This window comes from Pseudoliparis swirei, chromosome 10, assembly GCF_029220125.1.
Source record: "Pseudoliparis swirei isolate HS2019 ecotype Mariana Trench chromosome 10, NWPU_hadal_v1, whole genome shotgun sequence".
Classification (NCBI taxonomy): domain Eukaryota; kingdom Metazoa; phylum Chordata; class Actinopteri; order Perciformes; family Liparidae; genus Pseudoliparis; species Pseudoliparis swirei.
This window is the reverse complement of record NC_079397.1, coordinates 13,645,873-13,673,731: the sequence shown is the minus strand read 5'-3', so window position 1 is coordinate 13,673,731 and position 27,859 is coordinate 13,645,873. Positions and strand designations below refer to the sequence as shown.

Genomic DNA, 27,859 nt, shown 5'->3' with positions numbered 1-27,859 from the left:
GCATGTGCTGCTTTTATTGCATTTTGCATTCTCCAAATGTTTTCAGAAATTAAAACATGTATAGAAGCACATTTAAAAGAATGGACCTTTTTTTTATTTTTATATATAGCTTTTGCCAAATCCTGAAACGGCAGCCTGGTTATCAGTCGGCTCACCACAGCTCTGCTGGACGCTCTGGGTCTGAGGGACTTTCAGTTCCATTCACTCAACATGCAAATTGAAACTGTAATTCATTTACTGGCAGATAAGAGCGCTACTCTGTCTCAATAATGCCTTTATAGATTGAATATTAAATAACCTTTTGATGGGGATTTTCTTATGGTTTGAAAGTCGACTTCCTGGGCTAATTGGATTGAACGAAAAGTGACCCGACTCTCGACTCAATCAAATTCAGTGCTGGTGCAGACAAGTTCAGATTCATTATTTATCAGCACACAGTATAATATACTGATATTATCAGTTTACTGATAGAATTGGTCTCACTTAAAGCAAGTGAAACAATGCAGTTTTGCTGCGGTTTATTTTCTGTGCGTGTGTAATTACTCCAATGAATGTTCCCTAGTGGGCTGTTTCCATGCAGCAGTTAGAGTCGTAGCCCTGCATGGACTACGAACTATCGAGACATCTCAAGGAGCGCACACACCGTTGGTTATTCAAGTAGTTCAAATGATGGAAATGTCACTCTTGCCTGTCTTCAAAACTTGAGAGCTAATCCAACACTGAGGGTTTCAATAGGAATCCAGCCTCAGCCTCCAGCTCCTGTTCCTCCTACCTGCTGTTTCTCTTTCCCCGCGCGCCGTTGCCCTCCAAACACTCCAAACATCTCCCCGAAAAAGGCCCTCCTTGTTAACGTCGCGAAATCTGTTCCAACACGCGGCGTTTCCACGCGCTGCCGCAGTTCTCTGTCTCCCCTTCCGCCCCTGCGTGACACATTTTTTTAAACAGAGTAAAAGAGAAAGGAAAAAGTTTCTCTGCTGTATTGACGCTTGAATGACACGCCGAGCTGACAGGAAGGGAGCGGGCCAGCAGCGACGCACAGACACCGCCGAGTGTCTACGCGCATGCATTATGCACAGACAGGAAGACGAGCACAGACACACGCACCACACCTCCCACGCTACCAAAACACGGTCTCACCTGACACATTAGAATGGGTGCGAGCCTGTCGGATTTTCTTTTTTTGACATTGCAGGTATCTGTCACATTCCTGTCAGGGCTTCGCGTGGTTTCATATCGGGACAAAGAAACCCCAAAAGAACCCGCATGGCATCCCCTCCTCTGTCTCTCGCCCTGTCCGTCCTCTCCCGTCTCTCTCTCCGCTGGGTACTGTCGAATGAAGCGGGAATATGGAGCAGAAGTCAACATCACTTGCTGCATAATTCTCAGTTTCCCATTGTAATTGCCGAGGCTTTTATGAAAGATTCAGAAACGACGTCCATGGTTTGGTTGTCAATGAAGCCGGGTCTTATGGTGTCAAATGAAATATTTAGTCTGCTGTATTCTCATCAAATCTGTTGGATCCAACATTGTTCAAGCAAAGCTGCACAGAATGGCTAATGCTAGATGTATAAAATGGAACAACAATGATGATTTAACCCTTCTGTTACCTTCGGGTCAATTTGACCCCATTCAATGTTTAACCCTCCTGTTACCTTTATTTTTACTGACATATTTTACCCTCGGGGTCAATTTGACCCCAGCAATTAAAACCTCCAGAAAATTATTAGAATTAATATTGTTTTCCAAGTTTAAGTGTGAGGTACTTTATGTTTGTTTGTTGACCTAAATAGCCCTTTAAATATATTAAAAAGTTGATATTTCTTATATGTTTGACAGTGAAAAACAGCCTGGGGTCAAATTGACCCCAAAGAACACCGACATTAAACATTGAATGGGGTCAAATTGACCCTAAAGGTAACAGGAGAGTGAAGCAACATGGCTCATACTCATGAGTGTTGAAGAAACGCTCTCAGGATCTCTATCATGCTAATACAGAAAATAATCTCTGGGTCTAATTTAGCTGTGATGCTGGCGTGCGACAGAGAGGATGGATTAATGTCTGCGTCTGTTGCCTAATGAGAAAAAGGCCTACAGCGGTAAATGGCCTGATAGAATAATAAGCAGTTGAACACCCAGAGGAGCTCATGAATGAAGGGTTCTCCAGTCTAGAGGCAACGTAGTATTGAAACCATTATATTTTTATTAGTGATTAATCATCATTCACCGTTTACAGCTTCTCGAATATCAGAATTTGCAGGTTATTTTCTGTTTCTGTTTATATCTGTAAAAATGAATATCTTTGGATTTTGACTGTTCATCCCACGCACAAAAATAGTCGTAGACGTCATGTTGGGCTCATTTAGCCGAGCTGTTGTAATGATGGCTTTTCATAGCTTCACCATCGGGTCAACATTTGAATGTACCCAATACTTATGTTTATGACCACATCTCTGCAAGACGAAGGACATTTCCATCAGGCTCAGCTGTACTTTGCTCAAAGTGGTAATGAACAAATGGTTAATCGGACGCTCACATTAAAACCACACCATGGAAAGAATTGTTCTCGTCCAGAAAGAAGTAATTGTGATGCTCCGACTTCTTCTTCAGAGAAAAATGATAAATAATGAATCACTTAGGGGTTGGCTGATGTCATTGTTCTTCTTTTGCTGAAGAGTTTGACTTTCTGAAATGGAGAGAATTATTTCTGACCTTCCCCTAAATTCTTACCTTTGTAGAAAAGCAGCTCATTACTTCCTGAGGAATGTGCAGCAGAGGTGTGTGTGTGTGTGAAAATAATTAGCTGGTCTGTTGAGCAGCGACGTCTGAGAGAGGTAGAAGCAGGACTTTTGCATTAACTTTTAATATGTCCGTGCGTGTGTGCGTGTGTGTGGGTGTGTATATGTGTGGGTGGGTGTTGTGCCAACCATTGTTGAATTTTAGGCAGATTTCTGTATTTTGGAGTTTGTGTGTGTGTGTGTGTGTGTGTTTGTGCCCAGGCGGTATTTTAACATGGCTAGCCGACTTTCAGCAGCCCACAGTTAAACAGTGACTCACAGATTCCTCTCTCTGGCTCTCTCTCCCTCTCTTTCTCTAAAACCTCATCTGTTTCTTCCTCGATTATTTTTCCTTTCTCTTCTTTTTTTCACCACTTGCACTGGTTTTCTTTGCCTGACCGCCCCCTCTCTCTTTTTTCTCTCCAGGTTGGGTTGCTGACCATTGCAGACTTCAGGAGAGAGGTGATTTTTCCTCTCCTTCTCCCCCTTCTTACTCCGACTGTTCCAGCCGTAAACCTCGTAAGTTACATAATGACATCCCATAATGGTGCTTTATAGTCTTATTTTAATCAAACATATATGTATTTGTATGTAGTTTCATATCCCAATGGGCTCGGAGAATCTAATCAAGCTCATTTTACAGACAACATAAGGATAGTTTTTTCCCATTGCATCACTTAAGTTTAAATCCTTCTGCTATACATGATCAGGAAATACTGTGCACACACATATACAATCACTTGCACATAGAAAGTCGTTTAAACATTAGAGACGCCCAAATCAAAAGCATTGCAAATGCTCTTGACTGGAGGTGCTCATTATTCTAAATAATCCTGACACACACACACACACACACACATAGGTCCCGGGGCCCTCGGGACTTCAAAGAGACGTCTACTGTAGGACTACCTCAGCAACACCTCAACACCAGGTGCCGCAGAGAGGAGGAGGGAGGGGTGATGGAGGGTACAAGGAGAAAGAAGAGAAAGGGAGTAGGAGGGAGACCACAGGCATTAGTGAGAAAGACATCGTCAGAGGTGGAAGGAAGGAAGGAAGGGCTGAGGAGTCGACTACTGAATCGGAGAATAAGAAAGAACGAAAAGAGTGGGAAGTAGGGAGGTGAAGATCGACATTAGAAATAGATAGAAGTTGAGAAGAACAAGAGAAAGAGATGCAGGCCAACAAACAGACAGGCAGAGGCCTAAAACAGGCCAGACAGACGACGCAGCCGACGAGGAGTCGCAGCCGAAGACAGAGAGATAATGGGGGTGGAGGGCAGTAACACTCTGCTGCTAATACCTCTCCTGCTTTGTTGTGAAGACCCCCGGCTCCCCTTTTAATGGTGAACAATTCCTTTAATGATAGCAGTAAAACATACTCAAACACACACACACACACACACACACACACAATGCTGTTCCTCCCGGCCGAACAGGAAATGTGGTTCAGAGCACAACGTGACAAGTCACAGTTCAACTTTTACGACTTACGGGACCAATGCGCACTCACAGAGCAAAGTTCAAACGCAAAAGCAGCATTTATAGCATGAAATGGTTTTGTTTCACGTGTTAGTGTCCTATATCGGGCAGAAATGTGGGCCTTTGTATAATTTGTGTGCCTGTAAGCTTTTGAATTAACTTGTTTGTGAGCTGTCAATCATGCTGACAGGCAGGATACGAGGGCCTGAAGAGGGAATCGAGAGCGAGTTATATTCTTAACATAAAGCCATTTGGTGGGCACTTTGATCCCATGCAGCTGCCTCACAGGGCACAGCGTTGTGTATGGCTGCCACAGTGAAACCTTTGAGTTACACGGGAAAAACGAAACTGAAACATGGAAGTGTTAGTTTTTGCTCAATCCGCTGGATTATTCATCCTCACAGCTCCCAGTCTCATCCTCGAGTCGTGCATTTTTCTCTGTGTGCCGTGTGGACGAGTCTTTTTTCAGAATGTTTTGTAAAATGTGTAAGTGGTCATTTACATGTTTGATCATCTCCACAAGAAGTGTAAACACTCTACAGCAGTAAGACTTGATCCCCCGAGCACCGAGTCAGGCCCAGTGTGCCTAAAAGGAATAATTTGACATTTTGGGAAACGTGTTCATTCACTTTGATGCTGAGTCGGACTAGAAAATCGAAGTCAAAGGAAAGAAAGAATACGGAGAGAGAGTGGAATGAAACATATGATATCATATATGTATATATGTATATATACACACTACCGTTCAAAAGTTTGGGGTCATCCAGACAATTTTGTGTCTTCCATGAAAACTCACTTTTATTTATCAAATGAATTGAAAATTGAATTGAAAATATAGTCAAGACATTGACAAGGTTAGAAATAATGATTAATATTTGAAGTATTAATTTTGTTCTTCAAACTTCAAGTTCAAAGGAAGGCCAGTTGTATAGCTTATATCATCAGCATAACTGTTTTCAGCTGTGCTAACATAATTGCACAAGGGTTTTCTAATCAGACATTAGTCTTCTAAGGCGATTAGCAAACACAATGTACCATTAGAACACTGGAGTGATAGTTGATGGAAATGGGCCTCTATACACCTCTGGAGATATTTCATTAGAAACCAGACACTTCCACCTAGAATAGTCATTTACCACATTAACAATGTATAGAGTGTATTTTTGATGAATGTTATCTTTATTGAAAAAACAGTGCTTTTCTTTGAAAAATAAAGACATTTCTAAGTGACCCCAAACTTTTGAACGGTAGTGTATGTACGGTTCATATGAATGTCAAGCCATACCTGGTTGGCTTAGCTTAGCATAAAGAATAGAAACAGCGAAGCTAATCGTCACCGTGCTCCAACTTCCCATTCGATGGACAGATATGTAAAAGTGTTATTAATCTTCTCTTCTAACCCTCGTCAAGAAAGTGAACAAGCCCATTCCCCCAAATTGTTGCATTCCAAACTATTGAACTACATCCGGATGGAGTAATCAAAAACTGAATTTCATCGGAGGGTTTAGTGGATTTACTGCGTGTGAATTTGTGTAACTGTCGCAAAAGGAAAGCAGAACTGTGCTAAAGAGGAGGAAGTGTAAAAGCTTAATTCGCACTCGGCTCTCTGGATTCCAAATGCAAATTGAGATTGCAACCTACACACTGAAGGACGGGGTGGCAACGGGTTCATCCGAAAAAAGATTTTCAGTATTTCAGAATTGGTGCTTCACAGGTGGGCCGCACCGCCTCCAAGGACTCGCAAACGAACAGCGAGGAAGCACAGCGAGGCAAGGTGACCTCCCGTAGGAACAAGGACACGCTGCTGATGTGTCCTCGGGCAAGACACCACATCCCCAGTAGCTCCAGCAGTGGGGTTCTGGAGCCCAGCCTGACCTCTGACCTCCCTGTGGAGGGTGGTAGACAAAAAGGGATTTTCCCTGTAGGGATTAATTAAGTATCACATTATCCTTTGAATGCAGCTGATTGTATCTTCGTCTACATTTCTGTCCAAGCGCGTCATGTGACCTCGTCACGGTAAGTCTCCTGTCGCTCTGCAGACCCAAATGGCGAATGATAAAAACACAATCGGCTGCGTTGTTCCCCTCCCACCGCTCTATTTATCAGTATTTAAGCTCACACAGCTTTCCTTTGGAGTTATCTTCTATTTCTCTCCGTTGCCTTGATGCAGCACCGACCGGCCCCCGGATGAGCGATGTGTGTCGGTCGTCGTTATCAGACACACGGTGGGTAACAGTAGCACTGTATTGGCAACATACATAATAGCTCAACTCTTAGGTGAACAAATGATTATTCATATGGTTCCAAACTGATTGTCCAATGTTTCCGGGATAGAGCAGCACAACGTGCCACAGACAGATCTTTCACATCTCAGTGTGCACTCATTGCAGCGCTATTGCACAAGACTAAAGGCAAAGTTAAGAAACAGCAAACACTGACATTCTCTCTCTCTCTCTCTCTCTCTCTCTCTCTCTCTGTGTGTGTCCTCCTTCTTTCTGTCTCCCTCTGTCCCTGTGGTCAACAATCCCTCTGCTGGCCTTTGTCCCCAAATCCCCATGGACAGAGTCAGGGGAGGGAGACTGCTTAAATGCTTTGAATGATGGTGTGGAATGCTAAAAAGTGTGTGTTTGTGTGTGTGTGTGTGTTTGTAGGGGGTGGATGGGGGGGGGTCTCCTGCCTGGTTTAGGATCTGGTATGCGTGACTGAACAAGAGGAGGAGAAAGAGGAAAAGAAGAAGAAAAAATCCCCCACCAGAACCTGCCTTCCTAACTTCTAAAGACAGACAATGGCTACTGACTGGTCTGGCAACCCTCTGTGTGTGTGTGTGTGTGTGTGTGTGTGTGTGTGTGTGTGTGTGTGTGTGTGTGTGTGTGTGTGTGTGTGTGTGTGTGTGTGTGTGTGTGTGTGTGTGTGTGTGTGTGTGTGTGTGTGTGTGTGTGTCACTTCACACACAGGCCACGTCCTGATAGAAAGCAGAATGGGGGGAATCTGCTCTAACCAACTTTAGCTCTCATTACTCCTCACATGCAGCAGCACACACGCAGCTCTGCTACATGTGAAATAAAACACTGCAAAAATCACCAAAACTAATTCCCCAAACCGTCCATGCAAACCCATGAAATCCACCGAATACGATCCTCACCGACTTTGGGCTTTGACACTCTTGAGGCTTAAATGTAAAAACTCGACGACTACCGGTTGAGCTGAAACTCCTGTATGTTCCACATTTAAGGGGAAAAAAACAGAGGTTGATGATTAAAAAAAGTCAGCAGGGTAGAACAGCTTCCTATAATAAACGCCCCGGTGATAATTAATTACACAGGCACTGCAGCCAAATCAAGACGGCAAGCATCCATTTTGAATCTTCTCGTAAATAATCAAACACAACAGATTTCTCCTTTTTTTTCCAGCTCTGTTGAGAGACGAGGCTGAGGACTGTTCAGGGACAATACTCAGAAGTGCGTGGGTGGCTATTAAAACCAATAAATTTAAATAAAAGCCCTTATTCTATTATTATTATTATGGACAGCATGATCGTAGAACAAGACCATAGCAGCAGTGAGTGTCTTGTGGGAATGAACAATGTCAAATCAGCATGTGGAAACTCGACTGAGTGAAAAGAAAACAGACGGCATGACGACATGGAAGTGCTCCAGCGACACAAAAGTAGTCCACGCAGCTCTTTTCGTTCATTATATAAATATCTTTAATTGTTTTAACCGTAAGAATATAAAACAATTTAATTTGGGGATTCTGCATTTTTTTCTTCTTTACAAACACATAATATACAGTACACCTTTTTTATTTGTCAAACACACAGCTTTTTCAGCAGGACGCACATCCGTATATTAATTTTTCTAGCAGGTCATTGCATTACATTAAAACGGGCACACACAGGCCTCCGCGTGTGCACGTGTGTGTGTGTGTGTTAATGTGTGTGAAAGAAAAAGAGAGATGGGGAGGTAAAGAGACGCAGTCCGCTTGTAACCCGACACGGAGAGAGAGAAAGAAAAAAAAATCGATTCGCTCCTTATTCTAAGCATGGCTCAAAATGGATCAGGGGTATTTTTATTCGGGGAGGAATGGAGAAAAGGGAGGGGAAAAGGATATTCTTACCCTCCTCTTTCTCTCTCTCTCACCGGTGAGAGCAACATGAATATGAATGCGACCTGTGTTGCCATTAACGTGGGAAAATAAAGCCATGAGACGAACCCTGATTTGTTTCGATCAATAAAGGTTATAAGATATAGAAATCACTTCAATTTGAAGTACGGCACTCTGACCAACATCCACCGACATTTATTTCCACCGGCATCCCTTAGAAAAAATACCAAATGCTCCCATGACATACCTACATGGATGTATATTGTGTTTAATAACACCTCGATCCTATTTGTATCTATTATAGCACTAATATTTCTTTATTATCTATTGTATGGGTATTCATTCCAAGGAAAAGCTGATAATCTTGCCTCCTTTTTATATCGGCCAAAGCTTGAACACAACACTTCTCTAACGGGCGTGTGAGTCGGACTTTATACCCTAAGAATGAGGAAAAGAAACAAATAATAGTAAAAAAAGCTCTCGCACACAAGCGGATTCATCTTTTTGTTTTTTTTGCTCTTTTTTTTGTTGCATAAAGCGTCGTCGTTAAAATCTGAATAGATTTTACAGCTTGCTGTCCCTTCTCTATCTCTCTCTCGGAAATTGTTGCTGTTTATGGGGGTAAATTAACAAAGGTAGTTAGATTGTGTCCTGGTCTCCTTTCTCCAGCTCTGCTCATGGAGGGAGGGATGGGGGGAGGGGGCAGACACAGTCCCTTTAGGCACATTTTCTCCCAGTCTCTCATTCTCGCTTTCCTTCTGTTTTTCTTTTAACAGCATACACCCTTTGAAAACAACCACATACGAGGTAGCCAAATGTTTTAGGCGTGATGGCTGTAGCAGAGATTAGTTGTAAATGTCTCGCTGTTAACAAAAAAAAAGTTCTCAGACCTCACTTTGCTTTAACACTAAAAGATGGATGCAACTTTGGATGGATGAAAGTTTCACGTCAATAGTTTTCTGGAAGAAAGGGCCAGACAGCAGATTATTCAAATGATTATATATATATATGTTTGTTTGAAACAAGCATTGCAGGTTATTCCAATTTGATGTCAGGATTTCGGCGATATTAAAACTCAACACGAGATCAAAGCAATTGTTAACAGGGATTTTCATGAGCTCGTAGCAAAAGTAAGTTTTAATTGCGTCCGACCAGGCAGAACATGAAGTCATAAAAAACACTAATTGAAATCCTGCAAGGCCAACAGAGAGAACAAAATAAAACATTTGAACGCAAAATATTGGTCACACGGGAGAAGCACACCTTAAACAACCTCACAGAAGGGAACAGAAAGGTTTTCTCTCTTTCTCTATTTAAATAAGAACAGAAGTTTACCAGCCCATCTAATGCCCCTCCTCCTGCTCCTCTGTCCCCATCCAAAAAAAACCAGAAAGAACCAAAACATTCCCAATCACCTCACTTTCTCACTCTCTGTCATCTGCCAGAGTCCCAGGTTCAACACTTTAAGGCAGGGGAGCTGCGTGATCCTCTCCAGTCCCCTCTTGGTGATCTTGGTACATCCATACAGGTCGATGCCCGCCAGCTGGGTCAGGTGGTCGGCGATGAGCTCCAGCCCTTTGTCCGTGATGCGCACACACTGTCCGATGTTCAGGGTCCTCAGCTCGTGCATCTGCCTCACCATCCGGTTTATCCCGTCGTCAGAGATGTGACACGAGCACAGGGACAGGGACTTGAGCTGGTACAGCCCCTGGGCGATGTACGCCAGGGTCTGGTCCCCGATCTTATCGCAGAAGGAAACGTCGAGCCCGGAGAGCCTCAGGGTGCCCATGGCGAGGTGCATGGTCCCCGTGTCGCTGATGTTGTCGCAGGAGCGGAGGTTCAGACTCCACAGGGAGGCCATGTGGGAGAGGTGGATCATCCCTGCATCTGAGATGCCCCCGCAGAAGCTCAGGTTCAGCACCCGGAGCTTGGTCAGCCCCTTGGAAATGTGTTTGAGTGACAGGTCCGTCAGTTTCTGACAGTCCTGGAGAGTCAGGTACTCCAGGTTCAGACAGCCCTCCGCCGCGCTGCGGGTCATGCCCGCCAAGTGTCCGATTCCCACGTCCGAGATGTGCCTGCAGGACCGAAGATTGAGGCTCTTGAGTCTGTGGAGGCCCCAGGCGATCAACAGGAGCCCAGTGTTGGTGATGTTGCTGCAGCCGCCGAGCTCCAGCACCTCCAGGTTCTTCAGATACTGAGCTATCCTGCCGAGACTGGAGTCTGTGATCTGCTTGCACAGACTCAGGTTCAGCACCCTCAGCGATGGGATCTCCTGAACAAATGCATGACCCAGCCCGTTATCCGTGAGGTTGTAGCAGCCGGACAGATTGAGGGACTCGATGTTTGGCATCCCCTGGATCACATAGCTCAAGCTGCGACGCAAGGACAGGATCTGGACCCGCCGGATGCCCCTGGCCTGGAGGCTGGGGAACAGGGAGGGATTGGCCCGGCGGAGGTGCAGCTTGGCCTCCACCCCCCTCCACACGGACTTGTGGTAGGATGCGTCCCTCCAAGCGATGCACACTTGGGCTACCCTGCCTTTGTCCCTCACATCCAGATAGCTGAAAATCATGGCCAAAATTTCCGGGAAGAGGCACGAAATGTGCGTCTCCATTGTTTTTTAAACCCCAGGCATATAAGAATTAATACTCCACACCTCCAAGGCTGAAAAAAAAAGAACCCACTCCCCTTCTCTTGCAATTATGCAAAAGTATCAACAGTACCAGTTATCCACAGAAGTCGGGGGAAAAAAGAAATAGGAGTTGTTTGTTCCTCTTTTTCTCTCATTGAACAAAATCGATCCAACTCTCTCCAACCCCACGTGATCCCGTCTCGTTGCGCAGTAGGATTCAAATGTATTAAAAAAGGGAAAAACAAAAACAGCGTTTATTCCTGCCTCAACTTCTCACTCCGCCAAAAAGAGGAGGCGAGGGGGGCGAAAGGAAGAAGGAGGAGGAGAGGAGGAAAAGCGTCAAATCCTTCCCCCTCTCGCTCCCTTCGCTCAGACGACGCTTCCTTGTATTCTACCTACAAAAAGCCTTCCTCTCTCGGCCGAGCGGGGATCCAGACGGTCGTACATTTTAGAATAAGAAGGTACAAAATAAAACCAACACTCTTAACGGCGCCTATTAGAAAACATTTCCATGATAGAAAAGCAGTATAGATAGAGCCGGGTTGGCTTTGTAGGCAGAGTGAGAGAGAGAGAGGGGCGTCCTGGGCTCAAAGCCTTTGTCTGCTCTTTTCAAACCGACTTGGCAGGGACCCCAGCACTCCCGCTGTACAGGGAGGGGTGGATACAAGAAATTGTATTAATCATATATGTTAAAACATGTTCAAAAACAAATAGCGTTGCTGCAAGCGTCCTAAGTATGCCGACATACATGAAAATATGTATGTTAATATTTAATAAGTGACGCGTTGCAACATTGATTCGTAATGTTATAAAAACACCCCTCTCCCCTCCATGTCATGCAGTTGGTTTGTCCCGCCTCAGCTGGAACGGTGCGAACAGTTTCCCTTGGAAACCAACTTCTTACAATTCAGTTCACTTTGGGCTTTAACCCTTTGAGCGGACCACACAGGAAACACAGGGAAGCCAACTGGAGAAGCCCTCTTTACTCCGCTTACTTGGCATGAATATGGAGTATTTCGGTTGTTGTTGTGGAAATAGTAGTAGAGGGTCTCCAGAACGGTTACAGAGCAGAATAGTGTGTTCTTTGTGTCCTGTAAACAGCATGTCTTCCTCCTCTTTCACACTTGAAAAAACTCCCCAAAATGGATTTATATTTCGATAATTAAAACATTAGATAAATGTACTATTTGGGTGAAAACCTGCAACATATCAAAACATCCCATCGGCTAATAAGACTGATATATAATAATGTACATGAAATATGTACAAATCTATCTCAACTCACTTTATTGGTTTGGTAGCGACAGTGTGTGCAAATGTGAGTAGTTAGTATGTGTATATAAAGCACTAAAATAATCAATTTGAAGCAGCTGTCTCACATCTGGCATTGCTTGATACTTGAAAAGTAAGTTTACGATTTGTTGATGGTAGGCTACTCAATATACGGTAGCCTATATCAGATATTTATGGCAGATATTTAAAAAATGTTTGTCAAAGCATTACAATGATCAAATGCAACAGAAAAGGTTGTGTGAACATGTTTTACTTTCGACCAAGTTTTAACTTTCGTCCCCTGCAGAGGGCCTCTCTCACCCCCAGAGTCGCTTTCTCAGCGTGTGAGTCTGTGCGTGCACATGTGTGTCTCAATGTTTATCTATATAGGGCTGTGTGTGTGTGTGTGTGTGTGTGTGTGTGCACACAAAGAGCACATATGTCCGTGCATATGTTTTTTTGTGTCTAAACAGTATTTTTTTTATATGGTTGCTGTGCTCCCTCCCTCTCGCTTTTTGTAGGATACTCTCTCTCTCCCTCTGTGTGTGCGTGCGCGTGCGTGTGCGTGTGCGCGCGCGCGTGTGTGCAGAGAGATAATATGACAGGGGAGCCGTTTGCTGAAGCCAGTGAAGTGTGGCAGAGAGCGAGAGAGGCAACAGTGATCAGGTGAGGATAACAGAGAGGGAGAGAAGCTGCAGAAACGGGCTTTTTTACATGGAAAGAAGCAGCCGAGCACAACTGACAGCAACTCTCCTCTCATCCTCTCTGTTCTTCTCCTTACGAATATATTTTTTTTAAATCTCTCTGGAAGCAATTGTCAGATGTACATGTAAATGTTTTTTGCTTGCTGTAATTTCCCCTGGCTATTAAAGGATCCAATCCTAACATGTTTACAATTGAAGTCTTCTTTTTTATCTAAAATATATCTCAACATTTATCTGAAGCAAAAAAAAAAAATTAAAGTGAGTCTTTTCAGTAAAATATAATATTATTTTTATATATCTCTTAAAAGATTATAAAGAATATTTCCTCACATTCAACTTCCTCATCTGAACTCCTTTTTTTTGGTTTCTTTTGATCCTCTCCTAAATATCAACTTTATTTAGCTTCTTTATCCCTGCATGTCTATTTTTTTCTCAAACATACGGACAGGTCACTCTAGTTTCTCCCTCACGTACACAAATTATTGTCATAAATAAGGCCCACAACGATTCACAGCGATCCACAACGAGTCACAGCGATCCACAACGAGTCACAACGAGCAACAATGAGTCACGAGTCACAACAAGCAACAATGAGTCACAACGAGTCACAGGGAGTCACAGCGAGTCACAGCAATCCACACCGAGTCACAATGAGTTACGAGTCAAAGCGATCCAGAACGAGTCACAAGGAGTTACAACGAGCTACAATGAGTCACAACGAGTCACAGTGACTTACGAGTCACAACGAGCCACAACAAGCCACAACGAGTCACAGCGATCCACGACGAGTCACAATGAGTCACAACAAGCAACGAGTCAAAATAAGCCATAACGAGTCACGAGTCACAACGAGCAACAATGAGTCACAGCGAGTCACAGCAATCCACGCCGAGTCATAAGGAGTTACAACGAGCCACAACAAGCCACAACGAGTCACAAGGAGTTACGAGTCACAACGAGCCACAACAAGTCACAATGAGTCACAACAAGCAACGAGTCACAATGAGCCACAACAAGCCACAACGAGTCAAAATAAGGCACAACGAGTCACAAGTCACAACGAGCAACAATGAGTCACGAGTCACAGCAATCCACGCCGAGTCACAAGGAGTTACAACGAGCCACAATGAGTCACGAGTCACAAGGAGTTACGAGTCACAACGAGCCACAACAAGCCACAACGAGTCACAGCGATCCACAACAAGTCACAACAAGCCATGAGTCACAAGTAGTTACGAGCCACAACGAGTCACGCCGATCCACGACGAGTCACAATGAGTCACAACAAGCAACGAGTCACAACGAGTCACAGCTATCCACGACGAGTCACAATGAGTCACAACAAGCAACGAGTCACGAGACACAACGAGACACAACGAATCACAACAAGCCACACCGAGTCACAATGAGTCACAACGAGTCACAACGAGACACAACAAATCACAACAAGCCATGAGTCACAGTCACAATGAGTCACAATGAGTCACAACGAGTCACAATGAGCCATGAGTCACAACGAGTCACAATGAGCCATGAGTCACAATGAGCCATGAGTCACAATGAGTCACAATGAGTCACAATGAGCCATGAGTCACAACGAGTCACAATGAGTCACAATGAGCCATGAGTCACAACGAGTCACGAGTCACAATGAGTCACAATGAGCCATGAGTCACAACGAGTCACAATGAGTCACAATGAGCCATGAGTCACAACGAGTCACGAGTCACAATGAGTCACAATGAGTCACAATGAGCCATGAGTCACAACGAGTCACAATGAGTCACAATGAGCCATGAGTCACAACGAGTCACAATGAGTCACAACGAGCCATGAGTCACAACGAGCCACAACGAGTCAAAATGAGCCCACACAATTTATTAATAACAATAATTGGTCAAAAATATATATTCTATATTTACAATCCCAGAGACACGGTCATACTGGCAGAACACAAGTAGGTGCTGTGATGTAATCACGTGAGTCATGCGTGTTTTAGCTTTACGGAAAAATGTGTGTGTTATAGAACAATTCCTGTTGTTATCATGGCGTGGGTCTTTATTTCTGCTCGAGTCTTTCATGGACCTATCAGCACGGCGCTGTGTCACCGCTGGAGAAGCTCGTGGCCACACAAGTTCTCTTTGTGCTTCGGGAGGAAAACACTGTGGATTGTCTGTATTTTGTATTTTGTTGAACCGCATCGTGAGCACAGGATGCAGCGGCAGTGCAGAACACTCGGAGAAGAGGAGGAGAATGCTGCATTTTTAGATTAAGGACAACATTATCACAACTAATCACATCTGCGATGATGATTTTTTATATTGACCTGTTATTGAAGTAATTGATTAGAGGTTTTATTAAAAGCTTATTTGTAGACTCTTGTCATAGCATGATTTCCTTGGGGATAGCTGTGTTGTAAAAATCAGACAATTCTTTGGTGTAAACATTCATTTTAATATTTCAAACGTATTAGAACAACCTAAACTTGCATGGATTCTGTTATCCACTAAAAATGTCTGGTGACCATATTGTAAATCCCTCTCTGCTTTAACTTATTTCCTGTAACTTCATCAAGGGCAAACACCAAGCAGTTAACGTGCCTGTCCCCCGTGGCTGCCGACACCTACGTCCTTGGTGCTCGGGCACAAAGTGTGTCGTGCATTTTCAAAATAGAGATCCTGACATGAATACCAAGCGTTCTAATGATTGTGGCAAAGAAGGAGATAAACACCATGCAGCTCCCAGCTAAATGGGGCTATATTACGGCGATGGCAAGTCAGTCAGTTCGCTGCACAAACTGTGTGCTGCATCAAACACAAAGTAGCTTATTCATATGATATGATATGATATTCCTTTATTCGTCCCACAGTGGGGAAATTTCAAAAATAAATTTAAATTAATAATACAAATAATTAATAATAAATAATAAATAAATAATAAATACATAAATAATAAATAAATAAATAATTAATTACTTTAAAATAAATTTAAAAAATAAACCGTGATGTAATTCGTCTCATCCAAATGTTCTGTTTGACCTAACTGGACTCAGATGTTTTGCTCTGTCAGCAGTTATCATCAAGAAGGAATGTTTGTTGGGTTAAAAATGGAATATAATACCCAGTCAATGTGGCCATAAAGTGGCACCCACACTATGTTGTGATGTAGGATATTAGCACACGTTTTACTGTCTGTACAATGTCTCTAGAGCGAGATGATCACACACAAGAAAAGGGAAAGGAGAGAGAGAAAGAAATGTAGAAACAGTGAGGCGGATCTAAATGCCACAGGCTTTTCTCTTCAGCAGCAGAAGCTGAGTCTCTCTCTCTCTCTCTCTCTGCATGACCTGCCTGTGGTGTGTGTGTGTGTGTGTGTGTGTGTGTTTGTGTGTGTGTGTGTCATACCTCTCCGAGAAAACCTGCTGGGCACGAGCTAGCATTCACACTGAGAGAGGGAGAGAGAGAGATAGGGATGGATGGGTGAGGGAAGGGAGAGGAAAAGGTAAGAGGTAAACTAAGAAATGGGTCAGAGAAAATGGAGGGAGAGTATTTTTAGAGAATGTATCCTAAGTGAGAGAGAGAAAGAAACAGAGGTGTGTGTCATCTGCCTAAATTGTTCGAGAACCTCTCCTAAGATTCTACCAGTCATGCAACCCATTGTGTGTGTGTGTGTGTGTGTGTGTGTGTGTGTGTGTGTGTGTGTGTGTGTGTGTGTGTGTGTGTGTGTGTGTGTGTGTGTGTGTGTGTGTGTGTGTGTGTGTGTGTGTGTGTGTGTGTGTGTGTGTGTGTGTGTGTGTGTGTGTCTTTGTGTGCACGTGTGTGCTCGTGTCACTTGATATGTCCGTATTTGATCATTCAGGAGAGGACTCTAACTGCATAATTGCGGCAACGTGCTTCATCTGCACCCGCAGCGATTGCTGGTTGCCAAGGTTACGTGGGCGTGTGTCAACACGTCGCCCTTAAAGCCGCCACCTTCCTGAATGGATATTACCATGACTCTGTAGATTCTCTCTCTCTCTCTCTCGCACGCACGTGTGCACACACACACACATACACACACACACACATACACTAACATATGAAAGAGAAAGCAGACAGTAAGAACGAGCTGAGGTGCACAAAGCCTTTGTGTGTGTGTGTGTGTGTGTGTGTGCATGTATGCATGCATGTGTGTGCACATGTATGCCAACTATAGGCTACACTGTAAATCTTTTATGCTGTTATGGTGTTCCCTTGCCTCACAGCGGCTTCACCTGTTCAGCACTGAAACATGGCATGTGTGTGTGTGTGTGTGTGTGCGTGTGTATGTGTGTGCGTGTGTGTCTGTGTGTGTACCTGCCTTCAAAGCTCCCCTGCTGTCAGACTTGTTTTGCCTCGTCGAGTGATTCCACTCATGCCGATTCTATTGAAGTGAATAAGCAGGGTGAGAGAGATCTCGTTCAGAACTGGCTCGTAATCATTAATCAAAAGTTGTGACTCAGTTGTGACGCACCAATAGTCAATTCACTTCAAAAGAATCGGCATCGGTGGATTGGCTCGACGAGGCCAAACAAGCTTTTGCGTTGAGTTCAACTTTGTCGATCTATGACATGGGAATTTATGCTGCTGACGAATCGCAAACAGTTTTGACAGAGCTGACCTTTGAAGGGAACCGAGAGCTGGAGGGTCCAAACTCGAACACGCTATCACATTACCATCAAACTTTATACAACCCTCCTCTGCTGCAACGCTGCTCCACAAAGAGATGCATGGTTCGCAGGCACTTGGCAGAAAGAGCACAAATACGCCGACACAAGTACGTCTATTTAAAAAGGGCGCGTTCACTTCTTTTCTGTTCGGTGACTGAGCCAACTAACCTGTTGCCACTGAGCTAACCAGCTAAAGTAGTCCAATTATACGTGTTGACAAAGTCTCCTTTTTCCATCCCCGTATGACTTATGGAATTATACTGGAAGGCAATGAGGCGTCAGTCAGCGTGACAATAAACAGGATGTGTTAGTTGGTGGGGGGGGGAAACAAAAAGAGAGAAGAGGCAGGTGAGAGACACAAGAGAAAAAGAAGACGAGTGGCTGGAAAGACGAATGTAGATAATGGAGGTAAACAAGAGGAGGAGAGCCGATGTGCACAAGCAAAGATGTCACTGCCAGGAGATTTCTCTTTCTCTATCTTTCACCCCTCTTCATCTAAACCTCTCCTTCGGTTCTGTGTGCTTCCGCTTCCCCACAGTGCAGCACTAGATGTGCACATGTGTGTGTGTGTGTGTGTGTGTTACCTCAACAATGCTTTTCTTTTCTGCCAGCTCTGCAGTCTGACATGGGAGATTTTTTCAGCCTTGTGCTCTCTCCCCTCAGTATTCAGCATTTTGGCATTTTCTCAATGCTCTCTGTCATCTGTTGGCATGAATAGGCTGCATAGTGTGTGTGTGTGTGTGTGTGTGTGTGTGTTTATTCGTCCGGTTTTTATTCTGTTTGTCTGTGTTTGTGCGGTGAACCGTGAAGGTGGTAAACAGCTCTTTTTCAATCTTAGAAATGGCGCTAGGCAGATTTCTGGATGTGGACGCACTCATAGGCTCCCATTACCACGAGTTGCAGGCAAGATCGCTAAATGAAGCTCAAGGCAAGTGTGAGACGATGCAGAGCCAAGTTTGATGGAAAGAACGATAGTCTCTTCTCCCAAGAACAAAGCCAAATCCAAAGGCATTATCGAGCATCTACTCAATAAGTTATGACGGTGTATGTCACCCCTGTGATTCACACAGGAAAATGCATTTGATTTGAATATGAGGGACATAAATGTCCAGCGGACGTTGTCTCTCCTGAATTTAAACTCTAGACGTGTCTGACTTTGTGGGTCTCCCCTCATGCGAAGCTTGAATGATTCACTCATATATCTGAAATGAAGATACAGAGTAAGTGTGTGATTTTATGAGACTGAGTGGATAAGGTTGTTCTGTCCAACCCCAAAGCTACTTCAGGAGGAAATGAGTTTTAAGAGGTTCATTTACTCATCAACTAACTGACGTGGAGGCTGGAACACGATCCCCCAACTCGTTCTTGTCTTTATATTGTAGCTGTGATTTATATTCAGACATATTAGCTGTTGAAGCTCATCCAGATGTGTTGCCAGAGATGGTTTGTTTCCTTTTACCTTCAAGGCTAAAATCGCACAAGCATGTGATGAAGTAAAAAATACCTATCTATATTTTTCGGTGAAGATGAAATTGTGCGAGAGCAGTGCACACGACCGAGATATGTCTGAGTCAAAATACCTTTTAGACTGAGACAACCGCATATTACAAAGGGACTACAGATGCAAATGAGCTGTAGCTACAATCTTGTACAGTGCATCAAATGTTTTAACTGTACATGGTCCCTTTTAAATGAAGATAATAAAAAATAAATCAAATACATTTAAGTCAATTGAAGTGCTGTGAGTTTTCAGGTATTTAATGCTGCCACTCAGGGCCAATAAAACATTTCCATCTACAAAGAGAGAGAGAGAGAGAGAGAGAGAGAGAGAGAGAGAGAGAGAGAGAGAGAGAGAGAGAGAGAGAGAGAGAGAGAGAGAGAGAGAGAGAGAGAGAGAGAGAGAGAACGAACTTTGTGCTGATAACCAAACTGCAAGTGAATAAATGAACCTTACAAAAAGGAAAATACATTGTTTAAATAAGACACTGAGTTTATGACACGTGGGCACAAAGAGGGGAGTGGGGCTGCTTTGAAAAGGAGAGAAGGGGTGGGGGGCAAGATGTATTTCATAGTGACAAGTTAATACAAAAGCCATAGATTTTTTTTTTAAACAAACAAATTTAGCAAAATCGGTCAAAAGTTGAGAAATAGTGAGGGCACTGGAACGGCGGGGGGAAGTGTCTCCACGCTTTGACACGTTTGTGTGCGCCAGTGAGTGCGTGACCTGACCTAGTGCAAGGCTTCCTGGGGATTTATAGACCAAACAAATGAATTCAGAGACAGGCAGTTAATCAGGCCAGAGCAGCGCAGCCTCTTCCCCTGATGAGAGTTGCTCTGATTCACATCCTAAGTGTGCACGTTCCCCTTTTAGAAGAAGTGTGTTCGTTCCTTACTTCATCTCTTTTCCAGTTGAGTATGAGTGCAGTTTTAAAATGTGTGCGTGGGTGTGTCTTAAGTATTCAGGTGAAACAAGGTTTTACATACGTGTGTGTGGGTGTGATTGTGCTTGAGGATGTGGTTGTGTGTGTGTTAATCTCTCCAGGGAAGGGATCAGGAGGCCAGTGTATTTTGACCAGCGGAGCTCCGGGGGCGGATCAGGGGATCGGGCTCAGTGGCTTCTCCTCTCGGCCTGTTCAGGGACCAGTCGCTCCCATGGTTCCAAAGCAGTTCCAAACAAGGGCGGCCAGAGCGCTCTCGGTTGATTCGCTTCCACTGAGGTGCCAAACACGGCTCGGTCTGCATCCATTCATCGGTTAAGACTATATTCTTTCATCAGATATCCAAGACGACGAAGCTTTTTGAAGAAGAAACAACACAATCCAACTTTTACTCACGAAATAACCGGTAGCTTATCTGGCTTATGTTAGTCGTTGGCAAACACAAGATTAAAAACAGCTGTGTCACAAATCTCTATGACTGTTCTCTGCTTGTGCTGCTGTTGCGCTGCTTTGACACGTCATGTCACAGATTAAAATTGTAATGTTCCACAAAAGTTGAACAGGGAGTAAACATACAGCAACAAAAGTTTCTTGTGTTCCTGTTTTTAAAGCAACGGGCTCTGGTATCTCTGGAAAATGGCTAAAAGGGGTTTTAAGGGCAGCATTGTCTTGTCATTGTCACACATGGCCACGGTAGCTTCTGTAAAACAAACTGTTAACAATCACTTTAATGTAGCGATCACCAATTTAATGTAAGGGGTTAACTTGGTATAGGAAATGCTTACTAATGGTGGCCCAGCTGTTAACTGTCACGGGAGTATTAGTATGAACCCAATACTTGAGACAGAACTGCAAAAAATTATCTTTACTCGGAGAATAATCAGGAACAGAACACTAAGAAATATATCAACACAATATCTAACGCACGAGGGCTTCGGCTGGAAAACACAAGACAATGTGGCAAAGGACAAGAGCAAGTGAGGGGACCTAAGTAGACAGCGACTAACGAGGGAATGGGCAACAGGTGAGACGGGCATGAGGACCAGGTGAAGGGAATGAGACTGACGAGGTGGGCGTGGCCAGAGGCAGGTGAGAGAACAGGTGAAGGGAGTTGGACTGACGAGATGGGAAGCAGGATCTGGAACGACATGATCGTTAGTGAAACAGGCAGACGGGGTGAAAACAACTCATAAAAGGAAGGTGTGGAGCTAAACTGTTGTTTACAGTGACATTTCATTAACCTCATGTAGTTTGAGTGTAACACTTGTGTAAAAATAGCTTAGTATTGAGCAAAAATCCTATTTCATCTTGAACCACATCCTGTACATAGTCCATTCTGAACACGTCACCTCCGTCCACAGCCACAATGCCCTGTGTCTACACTCTAGATCTATAGCATGTGGACATAAGGAATGTCATTTTTATCAGTAGCTCTCAATACACAAAACACATGAGAAGCATAAATACATAGCCAATGAACGAGTGAAATTCTATAAATTGGGAGAGTAAAAGGAGAACTGGCGTGTTGGAAAACATCACAGTTACTGTAAGAGACGAGGGAGCGTGAGAACAGCTTTTTATAGGGGCCTGGATGCACTGTTGGAGAGAGAGAAAGCGAGGGAGCGGGAGAGGGGCTGATAGAAACATAAATGGCTGATGAATCTGGCGTTCAGTAAGAGAAGCATGTGAGAAATAGAGAGAGGAAGGAGGAGAGAGCTTGATAGTAGAGCGACAGAACAAAGCAGAGACAGATGGCGATATAGAGCTGAGAGAAGTGTGATAGAGGCTGAGAGAAAGAGGGAGAAAAAAGACGTGGAAAGACTGGAAAGGAGAAGTAGAAAGAAGATATATTTAGAGGGAGAGCGAGAGAGTTTTAGCCTCCCAGCTAGAGGCATGACTCATCTTCTGCCAGCTGACAGAAGGATGGATGGAGGGAAGAAGGGAGGAGATGGACAGTCGGGTGGGGGAGTGAGATGGAGCAGCTGAACGAGGCGAGGGGAGAGCGAGCCATAAAAAAAAGAGGGGACAAGAGAATGTGGGAGGAAAGGAGGGAGGGAGGGAGAGAAGGCAGAAGAACAGAAAGAGGACGGTTTCCAGAAGACATCGTACATGCACCAACACATGTCAATCAGAAAAAAAGCTAAGAGACAGATAGAAGGCACAAGACGGCCCCAAAGCCCCTCTCAGCTGTTTCCAAGTCCCACCGCATTCCCCCCATTGTGTGTGTGTGTGTGTAGTAAATTTCCCCGCAGGCAGCTGCATTTGGCAGTTTGCTGCTGCACACGTGTGTGTGCTTGCATGTGTGTGTTTTTTGGAAAAGGAACAGACAAAAGGAAGAAAGACGCGAGCGCCACCGAGAAAGAGAAGCATTTCATACAAAGTGGTGCAGGTAGTTTCATCATCCCACGGGTTTGCTGCGGTCGCATTAGTTTTGAGTTCTTTGGTTCTTGTAAATGTGTCTGCACAAACTCGGCATGTATCTCTGCGTCTGGTCTAAAGATGAATTTAAAAAACACAGTGAACCCTTTTTTAAGTATTAGAATGTGTTTTGTTTGAGTTTTGTAATATGGGAACAATTATGGGTTAGATTTCGCCACAACTGGTGGTTGAAACCCTTCTATATACAAACATCTGCCCTATTGAACTGTTCTTGAGCAAAACCATAAATCCCTGCAGGCCTCCGGGTCACTGCCCTGCAGCTGTGCCTGACCTTTGACCTTTGATGGAGGCGGCGGAAAAAAGACAGAAACTTGTTTGTGTGTCAACTGCAAATTTAGGTTGTAGAATATCATGCCTTATATGAAATAGGTAATGTGAAATGAATACATATCCACCACTCAAATGTACAGTTTGTTAGTAGAGGTGGAATAAACATTTAAGTACAAATTGTACCCGTTTTTTTTTGCTGATTTACACAAAAAACATGAGCTTATAAAATATGATATATTAAACTACCCAGGAGTACGTTCCACGTTGACCAGCTACATAAGTACACTAAAATTGAGTATACAGTGGGGCCATTTTATATGAAATATGAGTACTTTACTTTTTCAGCTCTAAGCAAATTTTTTAAATTCAGAAGTATTTTCATATTTCAGTAGTATACTTTTCCTGAAGTAAAAGCTCTGAATACTTCCTCCCTCACTTTTTAGGGCGACAGATTCACGACACACTAATGTCCGCCTATATGTTGCCGAGGACTAAAAGCAGCTAATTTAAAGTGGATAGATTTGCCCTGACTTCTGTTTTCTGTATTTTTAACCAGAGGGTGATCAATTGTTAATCTGCCATTTCAAAAAAATATATATATTTTGCATTTTGGCATGGGCATCTTCCAGGGGGATCAGCTCAGACCTCATCAGCCGGCCGCAGCTGGTTGCCCTGCAGGAGAGAGCTGGCTGCTTCTCCTATAGTTTGGCACTGTTGGCAATAAAAAGTGAGGCCGCCGTTAATCCAGAGAGGAGCTGCCGACTTTCTCAGGCATTGCTCCCTGTTGCATGGCTATTGCACATCTCCTCAGGGGACAAGTCCTCTCTCGCTCCCTCTACCTCTCTCTCTCTCTCTGTGTATCCATTACTTGGACACTCCCTCTCTCTTTCACCCTCTCTGTTCTCCCTCCTACCTCTTTCTGTCTTTATCTCACTTGGTCCAAGTTTCTCCCCCCATGCCCTCCCCCTCCTTCCTTTGGCTGCTGTAGCTGAACTGCTCCTCCTTGTGTTGCAACAAGCACATCACAAGTCACCAGTAGAAACCAGTCGCTAGCAGGGTGGCTGTTCCAGTCCACTATTTCTGAAGCTCTGGGTCATGTCCCAGAATAAGCTGTTGGCCTGTTTCACTCGGGTTCCCGAATGCCGAGACAATGAGCCTGTTTTAATGAGCCGAGTTCTCGAGAGGAGAGACCTATTTATTAAAGTGTGGCTCTAATGTTTTAACCACAGTACAGATATTCTGGAGATGTTAAATCAACAGTTTTCAAATTAGAAACTGGTTTTGTGGCAGGTTTGTTTTCTCATAGTTGTATAATGTCATTGTATATGAAAGATTATGTGGAAGGGGAACACTAGGGGGCGCTGTGGTGTCAGTAACCGACCGTCAGGAGTCACTGCTGTGTAGCAGCGTTCATTGTGCACAATAGTTCAGCTGCTACTGTACAGGTCATTAACCAGAGCGGTCAAACACCTTGGTTATTATTAATAATAATAATGTACACTTTATTGATCACACTTTGTGGAAATTCTTCTCTGCATTTAACCCATCCTACGTTATTAAGGAGCAGCGGGCTGCAGTTACACCACTGTGATACAAGACGGAGAACAAAAGATACTTTTTTTTAAAGATATTGGGCTGTATAAAAATTAACTGAATTCAATTAAATTGAAAAGACAAGCACAAAGAGACCCTGTATGTAAGGGTAACAGGTACTTGAACCCAAAAGCACGACTCAGAAACAGGAATGCAGGAGGAGGATCTTTACTTGTTAATTCAGGCAGGGTCAACACCGGGTGGTCCGTCCAACAGGGCAACAAATCCAAAAGGGGGCAGGCAAAAAAGTTAAGTCGGGTGAACAGGCAAACGGGGTCGGAACAGGCAGATCAGAAATAAGATTTTTAATATACTGGAGAGTTTGGCAATGACACACAAGACAATCCGGCAGAGGACAAGTGGAAGTGAGAGAGCTAAATATAGTGAGGGGATGAGCTGCAGCTGAGAAGGGCGTGAGGACCAGGTGAAGGGAATGAGGGACTAACGAGGTGAGGATGACCAGATCTGGAATGACAGGAGAGTTAATTTAGCAGGCAGGATGAATACGACTATGAAGGTGGAGAAGTCGTGACCCTGTATATGCTGAAGGGAAATGAGAGCTGGGTGTTCTTCTGCAGACACTTGACTGGCGTATTCTTTTATAATATTGAAGAGCTGATGCATAAGTGCTTAAATAACATTTGACTGATGCAGCCGGTTGAGGTGGAAACAGTCTTTGCTTCTTCTATTTGCACAGTTATGTAATTTAGTCAAGTTCCAAACCTCAGGGCCTTTCAAATAGTCTCAAATAAGGAGATTAATGGGGTAGAAAAGAGGAAAAAAGACTTCTGCACAGCTGTAGGTACTGCAGAGCTACATAAGTAGTATATTAAGCAATTAGAAGATACTTTATTAAAAAATATCAGTCCAAATAATAAACTAAAATTGCTGATATGAGGGTGATTAACAATGTGTTTGACCGGAAGTGGGCGCTGTTGTCCAAGTAACTTCCTCCGTCTTTAATAGGGTGGTGGACACGGTGGATCGCCTTGTCTCGAGGCTGCAGGACGAGTTCAGCCTGGAGGTTATTCACTGAGTGGTCGGTTGGACCAGTTTACGCGTTGTTACAAATTATAATTACGTTTCTGTTTCCCGAAATGTTTCTCATGGTTTCCCTGTTTGTTCACCCGCTAAACCTGGCTTTGACCCGATACCCGCCCCGCTGCAGGATATCAATCAGACCCGATGGAAAGGGAGCCAGTTAGATCACTTAGCAGAGCTGGGAGAGTGTGTGTGCGCGCGTGTGTGCGCGTGCGTGGGAGGAAGTTTAAATCCCCCGGGAGATGAAAGGTGTGCGGTCTCTGCCTGACATTGCTGCGGGTCTTTTATCACGCAGAGGCGAGTGACATCCGACTCCCTGCTGCTGCTCAGCCGCCACAAATGAGAAATAATGACGCCCCAAATAATACATTTTACTCTAATATTAATAAGACAATATATATATTCACTCATATGTATAACTGTTTATCAAATTGAACAACAAAGTAAATACACATTATTTAAAGTGATTACAGCTTTCTGTGAATTTAGTGAACTCCTTGGTGACCTTTGGCTTTATTATTCGTCGAATAACGTTTAGGCTATACTAAAAGCAACAACTTCCATATTTATAGATCTTTTTTTTCTTCCTTTTTTTACTTAAATTCTCCAGGTTTTGGAGGCTGCGGTCTAATCCACCCTGTTGGTTGCACATGGACTCTTTTAAGAAGCACTGAGTCAGATCAAAGCGTCTGTTCCTGCAGGTTCACCGCCCAGTTTGTCTCTGGCCGGGATATGAATTGAGGAGAGCTCGCTTCAACACGCCTATTGTTTACTCAAGCACTTTTCAGGATTTCTGGCTGTCCGCGTGATCGTGCGTAATGTGTGTGCGCTAGTGTGTGTGTGTGCCCTTTATTGTTGCCGACCAAAGAGGGGATTAGACGATTTTGAAGCACTCACCTTTTATTCAAACAAATTATTCACTTCAGCTAATAAAAGGAATTTGACGCACGTGAACTGTTTTGAGGTCGATGGGGGTTTTGCAAAAACGTTCAACCCCCATCGCTTTACTTCAATACACTGTCCTGAGCATATTTTACACACTTTAGTGACCTTATGCATACACATTGTGATACACACATTTCATTTTTATGTTTTAGTACACGAACGGAATGGAGGATCCCTAGATGAAGGCTTGTCTGATGATAAATGAGAAGGCCTTGTTTAGAAACGTGTATCAGCTGCAGTGTGAGTTTTTTTGTTGCGTTGCTCAGGGAGTGATTGCACCCCAAAAATTTTTTACTTGCGCTTTATATTCAAAACCTTTGAAAGCAACATCGCAGGTGCTCACAGGCTTGTCTTCGCATTACATTCACTGTTGACTGTGTCCAATACCCATTTGGTTGAACTCTGCGCACGCACATGCAACCATACTGCCCCATGCGCACGCAATGTATGGCGAGGGAGGGAGAGGACAGAAGGGTTTCTGAGGTGAAGTGGGGGTGAGAAGAATAGGAGTGTAGAGAGAAAGAGAGAGAGGGAGAGATGTGGAGTGGTCGTGAGGGGATAGGAAGGAAAGGAACACTCGTTTTGCTGCTCAATTAGTGTTTTAATCTCTGTGTTCATCTTTCCTCGAGACAACAACGGGATCACACTTTTCACATTGCTGATTTGCTTTATTTAGTCTTTTCAGAGACAGCGGGTGAGGGAGAAATCCCCTAGCACTTTGCGTAAATCCCAACTAAACCATGCGCACGACTTTGAACTGGAGTTTTAAACAGTAAACTGGTTTCACTTTTTTTTTAACAAGCTGCTTCTGACCTTTTGGATTATAAACAGTGGCCTTTTTTCTCCTGTCTTTTTTCATCTTATTTTGAATGGCAGTTTTGTTTGATAGTTTAAAATCCTAAAGACTGGAAGGACAGGGGGTTTGCAAGAAAATAGACGATACGCAAGATACACTCAAGTTGGACTCGCACTCACTGTACCGCCAGCACGACGGGGCGTCCCGACCCAGCAGGACCGAGCAGGACGCCGCCTGATTTTATGCCGCTGTCTCAACAGCAGAGCACTTTCCCCAGTACCGGCTGTGTGGCGGTGACGCGGCGGACCATGGACAACAGGCCTGTCCGGAGAAAGCGAACCGGTGCCGTTCGACATCTGCTGCTAGCAGCCGCCTTCCTCGCCTGCAGCTCCCAACTGCTGGTGGTGGATGCCAACTCATGGTGGTGAGTATAATAATCGCTGGTGTTGCATTGATTTTGTATTTATTTATTGTATGTGGTGTGGTTGCTCATAAAAAGTGGATGAACTATATTCTCCATTTAGTGGAAGCCTAACTATGGGAGAGCAACTTTGACAGATTTTCCATCTACATTGTTTTAAAAGTTTAATATGTTGTATCCATTCATTTGTATCTGACAAATGCCTGAAAACATGTTCACAAAAGTAAACGTTATCATATCCTCCATCTTTGTGTCTGTATGCTGT

At 43.9% G+C, this 27,859-nt stretch overlaps 2 protein-coding genes across 5 annotated transcripts in view; one reads left to right on the top strand and one right to left on the bottom strand.

The window, feature by feature from the left end:
- Positions 1-27,859, top strand: part of wnt5b (wingless-type MMTV integration site family, member 5b) — a 74,915-nt gene that overhangs the window by 35,071 nt on the left and 11,985 nt on the right. The window contains exons 2-3 of one of the 4 annotated variants that reach the window (XM_056425002.1): positions 3,201-3,293; positions 27,437-27,597. In XM_056425002.1, the coding sequence (XP_056280977.1) occupies positions 27,482-27,597 (116 nt within the window). In that variant the 5' untranslated portion in view covers positions 3,201-3,293; positions 27,437-27,481. Of the gene's footprint in view, positions 1-3,200; positions 3,294-27,212; positions 27,598-27,859 lie in introns of those variants that run through there. The other 3 variants (XM_056425000.1, XM_056425001.1, XM_056424999.1) reach the window with 3 other exon arrangements.
- fbxl14b (F-box and leucine-rich repeat protein 14b) lies at positions 8,039-11,587 on the bottom strand. The gene has a single exon (XM_056424998.1). It carries the CDS (start codon positions 10,968-10,970, stop codon positions 9,768-9,770), a length of 1,203 nt encoding a protein of 400 aa, XP_056280973.1. The 5' UTR covers positions 10,971-11,587; the 3' UTR covers positions 8,039-9,767.